We start from the raw sequence: 12,832 nt of genomic DNA, 5'->3' as shown, positions 1-12,832 counted from the left end.
GATTTTTGTTCTGTGTTTTTTTTCTGGCTTCCTTTCATTTCCCTTCCAGATACAGGAACTTAGGTGGGTCTTATGTATTTATTTATATGTGCATTTTGTGGTGTGTGTGTGTGTGTGTGTGTGTGTGTGTGTGTATTCGCGTGCACACGTGCGCGCGCATGCTAAATGAATGAAAATATCACTTCTGTGCCATTAAAATTCCCAGCAAAACAACTGGCAAATGTTTTTGTTTACTAACATGCAAAATTGCAGGCAGCTAGAGCTGGAAAGAACCTTTGAGCTTATCATATTTATCTTAATAATCAATTCATTAACTCAACAAAATTTTTGTACTCATCACATTTCCAGAAATGTAGTTGGTTCCAGGGAGACAAAGATGAACAAATAAGATATGAATATTAGTTGAGAAGGCTTACGTACCACTGGGTAGAGAGGCACGGCACACAAATATGTGTGCATTGAGGTCAAGGTGACAGCCTAGGAGAAGTATAGCCCTAAGCATGTGCCTCTGACTCAGCCTACTAGCTTCCCCTCAACCAGTGTAGCTCCTAACACACCTGGTCTGTGTTCATCTGCCTTCTGGTTGAGCATCAGTAGTGCACATTTGGAGAGCAATACTCAAAAGCAAATTTATTCTTGTTTGGCTCAAATCCATCTTTTAACCTCTTCCATTCTTTGGTCCCAATGTTGGTTTCTAGAGCTCAATAAAGAATATACAAACCTTCACTTATAGCCCTTCAGATATTTGACTTTTCAAAGCCTTTTCCTTTTATGGTTAAGTATTCAAATTTTCTGTATTTCTCCCTCTCCTTGATCTTCTTATAGTGCTGCTCTCTAGAGTGTCAATATGGTCCTAAAACTATCCTTTCCAAACTATATAAAATCCTGCAGACATACTCACTTTAAGAAAAAGTCCAGACAAAAAGATGTTTGCTTACTGAGACTAGATCACACTAAGGCCCTGGAGTTATATCACAATCTCTCATTTGAACAACTCATTGGTTCTTGGTCTTTTTTTCTAAATAAGATGCCATAAAAGCATTAAACACAACAGGTTAAACATATTGAAAATAAAACAAGAACTGATAGAAATATTGAATAATAATCACACTAAATATGCCAAACACTGTCAGAGTGAAAGAGTCTTATATGATTGCTAGTGCTAGTACATGCTTTTGGTTCCCAGGTGGTAGTAGTTTGCTTTGGTTCATATTAAAATTGGGGTCAACTAAAATCCCTAAATCTTTTTCATAGAAAAAGCTTTGAAGTAAAATGTGCCAATTCTTTATTCCAGTTACCATTCATCTTACGGGTTTCTGGTTGATCATGTCATTCAAAAGCTTATCTGGTCCACCTGGTTTTCTGCCAACTGCAGATCTATATCACTGCCTTTTAGTGGTCCTGAAAGGAATTGCTCCAAGTGTGCAAGGATGAAGAATTTTTTTTAACTGTGTAAAATTTATTTTGAATTGATTTAGCTCAATATCAGTTATACACAATTAATTTTTCAAAAGGTTCATAAAATAATTTTCTTATCCAATACTTCATTAATATCTTATGGTATCACTTGAATACAATTTCAAAATATAAAGCATCATTTATCCTCCTCTAAATTGACACTTAAAGGAATCCTGAGGCTAAATCATGAAAATGGAGAACAACAGCATTTGGTCTGCTAAGCGATGTTTAGCCATATTGAATCAACTGTACATACTGCTACCCACAGACTCACTCCACAAACATATTACATCACAGGTTTTCCTTTAAAAAAATATGGGATATAAACCCAAACAAAGGTAGGCATGTGGTTCTATCAAATTCCTTTAGTTACCTAGCGTCTTTCCACCCTAAAAACAACTGAGGGAGAACTGAATGGGTATCACTCGTGGAGTAAGGCCCTGAAAGAGCTTAGTAACTTCTAGAAAGGAGCACTTGTCCACAAGCAGGGCAAGTTAGCAGATGGAAATACATTTCTAATATAGTGATATGTCCAATGTGCAGCAGGAGGTCCAAGGAGACAGAAATTGATTCATGTGGCAATGGCAGGTGGGGGAAGGACTCAGGGAACTTTGTAGGCCAGGTGATTGAATTAGGTCAGGCGTTCTTTAACAAATAAGACAAAGAAGAGTACTACAGAAAGAAGAGCTTGCTCATAGGAGAGAAAGAAAGGCTTAAACAGCAAGTGTCATGATGAGTGAGAAGTTTGCAGTGGCAGAAAGAGACTGAAGGACTTAATGTGGAGGGAGATTGGGGCTGGGAAGGCTAGTAGCAGCTGGGGCGCCTAGGTCAGTGTGCACCACGCTGAAATGTTTTAGACTCCATCCCCACTCCCACCCAGAGGATTGCACATCTCTGCACAGTTTTGTAGCATGATCCTGAGACTTGCTTTTTACATTTTTATTAAAGACTAAATTAATGGTATTTCTTGAAGATAAGAAAAGAAGACACTAACTCCTTGCTCCTCAAGTTTCCTAAACAAAATCCAAGCTGGCTGCTGTGTCTTTAGATGCCAGGTAGATGTTCCCACCTAGCCTAGTCTGTCCCTTAATTTCCATTGTATGTAATAGCCATAAAAATAAGCAATTTAAAACCAAATTGGGTAAAGAATATGTTGGTGAATTTCTAATGAAAATCAGAATAAATATTGTTGAAGGTTATGGATTAAAAACTCAGATATTCCAATGTCATTTTCAGTATTTTAAAAAAATACATCATAATTCACAGTGAAAACTGATTATTTGTAAGATTTTTAAGAGCATTTATATTTGGGCAGAAGTATGGAGCTTTTTCTTAGACTAATCAGAATGTGCAGATAACCTGTGAATATTTAAAAGGAAATCACAAGCCATAGCCACCACATAATTATTAATGCATTATATGTTAACAGACTTTTTAAGGAAAACAAAATGCTCCTGACTTCTAAATTAATGAAATTGTAGTTTATACTCAAGTTTGTATATAAATTTTTGTTAACCTACATGTGTTAATCACTCCCTTTTAAAAGCTTTCTTTTAATTTTCTATTTTTAAAACTTTTTGTTATAATCCATCATCAATGGAAACCATATATAGAACACACATGCTTTGTGCCATCATCAGAAGAAAATAGACATCAGTGAAAATGAAATTTGAAATAGCTTAGTAGCTTCAGAAATGTTTTGCAAAGCACTTTTCCTTATTTGTAGTAAAAGCACCATAACGTGCATGTGTAATGAAAATGTTAAAAAAAAAAAAGATTTGGTTTGGAGTTTGGCATTCACTGCTTATATTGTAAGTTATCGAAAATGGTTTTTAAAGAGCATGTGATATTACTTTTGTTTATCATAGAATAGGTATTCTATTTTTTATAAGACAAAGTTGTGATATTTTCCTTTGTGAGGTCATGTTTGACAGATCTTTCAACATTTGAAGTGGCAAAACATTCATTTGAAATATTTTAAGAAATATTGCAGTAATAGTCTTCACAGGGATTTCTAAAATATTTCCTTCTTAAAAGCAGTTGATTCACTAAATATTTTTACAGAAACAAAGATGGCAAAATGTCACATGCTTGTAGAACCACAGTTTCATGCTGGTCCCAAATGGCTTATTTTTCAAACAGAGTCTATCTCCAAATCTGCATGGCAGGACAAGCCTCTTGCAAAGTAAAAAAGGAAAGACAATCGTTAAACAGAATAAACATAAGAAGGTTTTCACTGAAGCAGATTTTGCACAACAGTGTCGCCAAGTAACTGTTGTCAACATCTTTTCAACAGCCGAAATGGCATCTGCAAAGCCTGAAGATTTGAAAGGAAAAAAAAATACACTTATGCCAAATGTATGTATAAAAATCTGTTCTGAGGTTTGTGAGAAATAAGTCAAATCTCCCTTTTCCCCCAAAGTATGCATGGTGCATGTGCTAAGTTACTGAATTCATCCTTCATGCAATCCCAGTTTATTAAAGAGGTTAAAAATTTATAAAACTCTGATGGGATATGGTTTTAATGCTTCATCACACTACCCATCATTTGCTTTTCAATCTAGATCAGAATGATCTTTCCTACTTCCCTGCAATCACCTACCTGCACAGCTAATATTTTCTGAATACCCTCCTGAGATTCTGCCTGGAACTTGTCCAGCTGTGTCTGGCTGAAGAGGACCACCAGTCTGAAGTACTCCTGCCACTGTTTGTGAATGTTTCTCTGCAGCTGACAGAGCTAAAGGCAAGAGGGAGGGAAAAAAAAAAACACAAGTCAGAGGAGGAGAGGAAATTAATGGCAGTGTTCAAGAAGAATGATGGAGGGAAATATAGAAAGCAGTCAATGGCCCATTCTGCTCTGTACGGACCTGACAGGAATTTCACACTCCCTTGATTTTTCAGCCCACTCATGTGCATTCATCAGAAACCAGTCACATCTGGCCGCCAGGATGGGGGGTTAATTTTCTCTAAATGCCTCAGCAGTTTTGTTCTAGCCGAGGCAAACTCTGTGACTGCAAAGCTGATGAGTAAAATATTTCTACTTCACCCAGTTTAACTCAAAACCGATAGCCTCGGGACATATTGAACCTTTCTTTAAAAAATAATCTTTTGAAGCTTTTTTGAATGGCACATCAGGTCAGGCCAAAGTTTAAAAAATGTAACTTGAAGACTTTGATGGACATTGTGGTTTCTTTCTCCCCCCCCCCCCCTCATAAAGCTTACCATTGCCTGGCAATGTGTGCTTTAGAGCATGACAAAACTAGAGAGAATTAACTTTGCCATCAACTGTGGAGGGAGAACAATAACAGGAAAGAAATTTCCAGCGAGAACTCCTTATTACTCTACCTCCCTCTGACCATGTGACATGGAAACATGTCACTGCATGGGAATACAGTGGGCGCAATGTTTAGCAATGGAATGTTTCATACTGATCTCTATAGTGAAAGAAAGAGTTCCCCCATGCAGTGTGCTCGCTTGCTCTCTCTCTCTCTCTCTCTCTCAAATTTAATGTAAAAACCAAAACAGTGGAAGTTTAACCAAAGCAATGCACTTTTTGCTCTTTAACAGCTAGCTTAGCAATACCATACAGAATTACTACAATAAGGTTATTTTCAATGGAATAAATTTAATAAAATTAACTATAAAAACAATTTTTTAAAACTCCTAACATTCAATTTACTGAAAACAGTTTTTTTTTTTTTTTTGGTAATGTGGATAATTGCTTGGTATATTTTTCAGACTGTAAAAATTAAGAGAATTCACCAAACACTTGATATCCAACAAGGTTCATAGAAATCTTTTGATATTTGACTAAAAACATGTTAAGAATATGCTAACTTTATGTTATGTTCTGGGTTGTGATCTGGGTTATGTGTGTGGGATTCTTTGTAAAACTTCAACAGTCAATGTATGGATTTGAGAAATCTTCTGTACCTATATTTCAATAAGACAGCTCATTTAAATATAATTATTTTAAACACTTGGCACTGCATGTGAATTGTTTATCATCATTATCCTCAAGTATTCATTATTATAACCAAAACATGTGTTAGGATGTGGGTATGAGATGTCCCCCAAAACGTTCTGGCAGGGCTGCAGGAATGTTCAGAGGTGAAATGAGTAGATTATGAGAGCTCTAACCTCAACAGTGATTAATAATTTGGATGAAATTACCAGCTTGTAACCGTGAACAGGTGGGGTGTGTCTGGAGGAAGTAGGTCACAGAGAGTCATGCTCTGGGGAATTGTTTTTGTCCCTGACTTTCCACTTTCTCTCCTCTTTTTAGCTACCATGAGCTGAGCAGCTTTCTTCCACCATGATGTTCTGCTTCCTCTCAGGCCCAGAGTAAAGGATTCCACAGATTTCAGACTGAACCTCTGATACTAAGAGCCCCAGAGAAACTTTTTCTCCTTTAAATTGTTCTTGTCAGGGATTTTGGTCATGGTGATGAAAAGCTGACTGACATGTATATATATTTATGTTCAGGTCATAGAAAGATGAAGCCTCTATTTTTGGTTAATTGGCTTAATTTAGGACCAAAAATACCCATGAAAAACATAGGTCTTTCAACTTACTAAATGTTGAACTACATTATCTAGAATAAGCTTATGGGTGTGTTTTTTTTAAAGATAATTTAGGCTATTAAAGATTACTGCATTACTTTCAAAGAGAAATCCTGGCAAGCTTTTTATTTTTACTTTTTCTCTGTAATATAAGCCAAATTGGACAGTATGTTGCATCCTGATATACTCATATGACATTTGAAAAATTTAACTCATTAGAAATGTTCACAAATACATGAGATCATATTAAAACTTCACTTAATGTAACAGAGGCAGAGGGTATAGGAGTTAGGAAATGACACATAGAAATAGAGTGGTGGTCCTCTATTACCTGAAGCATGCTTCAGTGATTAAATAATATTAATTAAATTTGTCTTAATAATAAGGTGCATTACAGGCCTCTATTTAAATTATAAATTACTTTAGTCTTAAACTGTGGGAATGGGTAAAGAAGCTGCCATCAAGGGGTAACTAAATAACAACAGAAAAAAAGCAATCATGATAGACATTCTTGAGAATAATCTCATACACATGTTGAAAAAAACTTTGTGACTCTATACTTTATCTCATATTAAAACATGACCAGAAAGCTTAAAGATTTTCTTCTTTAAAAGTGCTAGGTTGGGGATAGGGGACAGGTTGATTGTATTCACTGTGAACTTGTTGAATTTACTGACAGATTCTTTTTAAAAAAAAAATAAAAATAAAAACAAACCCAGTTTGCAGTGGAGAAATCTGTATTTTGAAGAGTTTAACCACCTTTAGTTTATATTCTTCTAACTTAAAGTTCAAATTCTTAATTATGATATCACACACATCAATCTGAGTTTACAATGGCTTTCCTTTGTCTCCCTCTGATTTTTTAGCAGTCACCTCTAGATTAAGAGTAGTCATAAAGACATTCAGAAGCAAAAGGCCTGTAGATCCTGGGCCACAGAGCATCCTTAAAAACAGATTTTAATGAAAAATGAATGCCTGTCTACCCCTGTCAGATATCAGCAAGAAATACATGACAAAATTTTATCCACATACATTGTGCTTGGAGATTATTGTGACAGAATGCTCAAGACAAAAGTAAGTAGGGACCCACTCTGTTCAAAAATTGGATAACAGACTAGCAAGACAATAAAAGTTCATAGGTTTCAGCCAGAAATAATAGATTTCAAGAGAGTGACTGTAGGATGAACTCTTTTAACCTCACCGAGTGGAATCGGATATCTCATAAAATAGTTCCTCACAGCAAAATACTACTTTATTTTATTTTATTTTTTTGGAGTGCTCATTTTAGTTCAAAGTTGTCATTACTTAGGCCTAGCTTAGCTCTCAATAGACTCACTTCCCTATCACAGGACTCTAGGATACGTGGAACTACTCTTTGAATGTAGATCATGAGAAAATAAAAAATTAATATGATAGTAGCCACACATACAATAAAAGTCATTTAATAGGTATATTTTAGAGGAATTCCTTAAAGTGCAGGAAATTTTACAAGTGGGAGCTCTTTAACCTGTGTAAACAAAGAAAGCTGGATGGTAACGTTTTCCACGTCCTCAACTTAAATGATGAACAGCATCTTTGCGTCCTAAGTCTATGTTCAGTAGCCTGCATTCTAGCTTAGGGGAGCCACCAAGACCAAATTTATCCATCTGTAAGTATTAATGAAAGTCACTTAAGTAGAGAATTTCTTTGAGGACCAAATTAAAAAGAAAAAGGTCAATAAAAAAAAAACCTGAGTTTTGGGAAAAGAAATCTACAACTAATAACCTTGAAAAGGAAGAACCAGGAACAGGAAGAATTGAAGGCCTTCTTTAAGACAACAACCAGTGCCTAGGAAGTCACAGTCACACACACACACACACACACACACACACACACACACATACACACACCAGAGACAATAGATATTCAAAACCAACAAACAGTGTAAAATACTGAAGATGATGGACAGGATGCAAGATCTAATAGTTGGTTATGACAACAACTATTTTAGACAAGTGGTTATGGTTAAAGCCCAAATGTCACATATCTGCAGACAGTGATCACGAGATAAATATTTCTTAAAACTTACTAAACAGATAAAAACAAACGCCAAATGTTTTCTCTGATATAAGAAGGCTGACTCATAGTGGGATAAGGAGGGCGAGCATGGGAGGAACAGACGAACTCTAGATAGGGTAGAGGGGTGTGAGGGAAAGGGAGGGGGCAGGGGAGTAGCAAGGATGGTAGAATGTGATGGACATCATTATCCGAAGTTACATGTATGAAGACACAAATTGATGTCAACATACTTCATAAACAACCAGAGATATAAAAAATTGTGCTGTAGATGTGTAATAAGAATTGTAATGCATTCCGCTGTCATTTATTTTTTTAAATCAATAAAAATAAATAAATAAATACACATATTACCCATGGAGTCGGGGGGACTTACTAAACAGATAGAACAGACCAGGTTTAACCTGGTAAATAGCATAAATCAAAAATTTCCACCAAATATTTTATTACAGAGAGTTAAAAAATATTCTTACACAGGGAAAATAAAGTGAGGATATTAGGAATCAATATTGCTCTTAAATATTTTATTACAGTTGTTGGCCAAAGAAATAAGAAAATATAATAAAAATGTATAGGTATAAGAGTTAGGATGAATGTGCTTATGGAAAATTCAAGAGGATCTATAAATTAACAATTGGAGGTAATGAGAGTGTAGAAATTTTTCTGCACATAAGATCAGTATTAAAACATACACACACACCATTTTGAGATGGAGGTATAGCACAGTAGTACATGCATGAGGCCCTGGGTTCAATTCCTAATACTGCAATAAAAAAATTGTAAAAAACCCAACACTTTTAGAAGTCAGCATAACAAATTTTGAATTGTTACAGGAAAAATTCCATTCATAACCAAAAAATAAAATGTAAGGTGGCAAAAAAATGTAAAGTAAGGTAGCTAGGTTTAAATTATTTAAAAATGTGCAGGAATTTGCACAGAGTTATGAATATATTTTGAAATATATAAAATAAGGAATGAAAAAATGTAGGTATAATGCTTTTATGTGTGAGAAAAGAGTGTCATGGACATATGACTTTGTATACAGTTGTCTACAGTCTCATCACGTTTCATGGAAGTTGATCTAAAATTCATAGAGAAGAACAAAGGACTGTGGATAGCTAAGACTATTGTGAAATAGGAGAACAAGCTCAAAGAATTTGCTATGTAATATATAAAACATCTTAAAGCTGTAGGAACTAAGAGTAATATCAGCATTGAAATGCATAAACAGAGCATTTGAACATAAAAGACAGCTGAGAAACAGATGCATGTACATAAAATATAGATATTTGATATATGACAGAGATAGCATCACAAATCAGTGTAGAAAGGATGGTGTAATTATCTCTATGCAAAATAAAATAAAGTGAGATCCTTAGCTCATAATATATACCAACATAAAAGCGGGATGGATTAAAATAAAGAAAGTTCATCTTTTAAAATTTGGGTAGAAAATATAAGAAAGTAATTTTATGATCTTGAGGAAGGGAAGAATTTTTAAATAAAATATTAAATTCTAATGGAACTAAGTTAATCTTATCAAAAACTTAACAATAGTTAAATTAGAACACAGAAACAAACCACAGATTTAGAGAAAATACTACCAATGAAGTTCTGGCAAGAATTTCTTTAACATATAAAGAGCCCTTACAAATCAACAAGAAAATGCAATCAACACACCAGAAAAATGGTTGAATTATGCAAACAGGCAATTCACAGAAAAAGAAACATTTTTTAAATATTTGAAAACATGTTAACTCTAATAGAAGAGTACAAATATATTTACCTCATATTTATCAGATTGACTAATATTTTTTAAAAGTCTGTCCACCAGAAATATTAGTAAAGATATAGAAGAAAATTAAACTCATATAATGTTCAAATTTGCATACAGTGTGACACAGACTTTTGAGTGCAATTTGCTATTTATATTGAAAATTTGCTGTCCCTTTGATCCAGCAACTAAGCTGGGTCTATACACCTTGGATCAGCAGTTGTCTCAGTGTGGTTCCCAAACCATCAGGTTCAGTACCACTTCAGAACTTGTCAGAGATAGTGTCATTCATATCTACCAAACCAGAAACTCTAGGGCCCAGCAACGAATTTTAACAAAATCTCTAGTAGATTCTAATATGTGCTGAAGTATGAGAAAGACTACTTTAGAAAACCTTTCCACTATGTTCTAAAGGAAACATATGAAATAATGTTAATTTACAGCAGCTCTTACAATAGTGAAAATTTACAATCTTGTGATTTACAAACAATCTTGTCTCTGGAGTCATGAAAAACTACATTGTAGTATATTTAAAATGATACACTAAAATTGCAAGTATTACATATAGTATTACATCTATAGAAATAAAAACTGAAAAGATACTTTATATTTTAACTTGATGACTACATAAAAATTGTATTAAAATGAAAATGGAACGAGAAACACTTATGGAAGATGAGTGGTTAACTTGTTGGAAAAAGAATGGAAATATTTGGAAGCATCTGAGAGAGGTGTTCAGTGCATCTAGACATGTTTTAATATACAGGGCAAATGTCCAGATTCACCAAAATTATGAAGGTACAGGAAATTTATCATACACATATATACTTATAATTCATACATACTCTAGCCTACTGCACATTTAGTGTTTTTATTAAAACATGAAAAAACTAAATCAAGCTGGCCTCTGCAAAAAGGCATCCACACCATTTTGTGGCTTGAGGTTATTTTCTTTTAGAGAATTTATTGTAATCTAGTTTTTAAAAGAGTGTTCCATTACACTTGACCATCTGCTAACATATAAACACAGGCTTCTTTGTACAAGATGTTTGTTATGTATGCACTAAATGTGATTTTTACCTACAATAAATGTTCAAAATGTTAACTAAGTTTACAATAAGGAAAGAATTACTATTTCTGGATGCTTAATAAATTGTCTAATATTTTTGGTATATCTATCTACCCCTCCATATACACACACACAATTAATACAGTTACTGGGTAGTACTTTCATAAATTACTTCATACAGAATTAAAGATTAACATACATAAAATGTTTTCATGGGAATCTGAATTTCATAGTTTCAAAAGGCAACTACAGAGCTCTATGAAGAATATATTAATCTAAATAACAAAATTTTAAGCTTATCCACACATTGTATGTATGCTATTGTGTTGAAATAATAATAGACTAGTGTGTTTTTTCTTTTAAAATTTCTTAAATTGTCTCTGTGCATTACAGAACATAAATATCATTGGAAACATACTTTAGATAAAATTAAATCATTTTTAGAGACATATGGTGCCAAAAATTAACTCCCCAAAGCACATAATTTAACTGGCTCTTGCAATTTAAGAACCCTGGAAAAACAGAAAGGGAACATTTCAAGGAAATGAGAAGTGTCCTTATAATGAATTTCTGCTTATAAGAATCAGACATAACAACAGTCTTTTTAATTAAAATACAAATACCATATGTATAGTTATCTGAAAATGAACTATAAATTGTTTTGTGGAAAACAAAGACCAGTCAATACCGAAAACACAGAAGTCCCTTAGAATACAAAGTTCATAGTAACCAGCAGAGAAGATAGTTCATGATCAGCACTCAAAGGACTTTGCCAATGAAAAATGAGTTGCCCACCACGGGACTGATGACAATATATAATTGTTCAAGATTTGACTATCTAGGACAGGTTCTCAATAATACCACATTTATAGATTTTTGAATGAAAAAAAAAATATTTAATTAAATAAAAGTGGATGGTGGTTAAAAAGAACACAATTTTTTTGCGTATAACATGAAAAATCCATTAGCCACAAATTGAAATAGGAAATCAACAGAATTACCATAATAAATAAACTTTATTAATACAAGATGTTGGACAAATACAAGAGGTGTAGAATAATTCCAAATTCCCAAATCACTTCCTAGGATGAATTATGAGAGCATATAGGATTTTTAGGACCGTATAAATATCTGTATGAACACACAGTGATGGATACATGTCATTATACATTTGTCCAAGCCCGTAGAATATACAAGAGTGAACCCTATAGTAAACCATGGACTTTGAGTGAGTGTGAAGTGTCATCGTAGGTTTGTTAATTTTAACAAATGTACTACTTTGGTGTGGGAGGCTAATAATGTGAGAGGCTGTGCATATGTGTATACGGTTGAGGGTGGACACAAGGGTACATTGGAAATTTCTGAACATTCCTCTCAATTGGTCTGTGACCCTAAAATCTGAACTCCCAAATTAAAATCTACCAAACCAAAATTACCTCCTGGTGTAGTAGCATCAGAATAGGAGTGGGTCTGTGTGGTCTGTGACAATGACTATTTTTAGTGGTCACGGGATTTTTTAAAGATGCATATATATGCATGGATTGACACATCACGGGTAAATGAAAATTCGAAAGTTCATCAGATATGCCTGTTAGGGAGCTTGGGAGCTTTGTAGGTGAGAAACCTGCAGCCTAAGAGTTGAAATATTATAAAGAGTATTTACTTTGGGAGAAAATTAAAACTTTAATGCAGTCTATTTGTACTGTCTGTCTATAAACACAGTCAAGCAAACAATCCTATTGTAGATTTGGATCTAAGAATTACATATATTTGACAAAGGAAAAGAAAACATGCTATTTCCTGCAGTTTTACATTTGTGCTTTAGGTAATCCAATTAAATCATATTTAAAGCTTTGACAAAATATGACAAAGATCATTTTGAAAAAAAAACCCAGTATTTTCCTCTAGGAATAA

At 34.0% G+C, this 12,832-nt stretch overlaps 1 protein-coding gene across 1 annotated transcript in view; it reads right to left on the bottom strand.

Moving 5' to 3' along the window:
- Positions 1–3,736: 3,736 nt before the first annotated feature.
- The window catches only part of Ccdc178 (coiled-coil domain containing 178), a 327,934-nt gene continuing 318,838 nt past the window's right edge, over positions 3,737–12,832 (bottom strand). Inside the window, exons 18-20 of the mRNA XM_077792201.1 lie at positions 12,472–12,549; positions 4,061–4,195; positions 3,737–3,775 (exon numbers count right to left, since the gene is read on the bottom strand). Coding sequence (XP_077648327.1) covers positions 3,737–3,775; positions 4,061–4,195; positions 12,472–12,549 — 252 coding nt within the window. The remainder of the gene's footprint in view (positions 3,776–4,060; positions 4,196–12,471; positions 12,550–12,832) is intronic.

The sequence above is a fragment of the Urocitellus parryii genome, chromosome 13 (genome assembly GCF_045843805.1).
Source record: "Urocitellus parryii isolate mUroPar1 chromosome 13, mUroPar1.hap1, whole genome shotgun sequence".
Classification (NCBI taxonomy): domain Eukaryota; kingdom Metazoa; phylum Chordata; class Mammalia; order Rodentia; family Sciuridae; genus Urocitellus; species Urocitellus parryii.
This window is presented reverse-complemented; position numbering and strand designations above follow the sequence as displayed.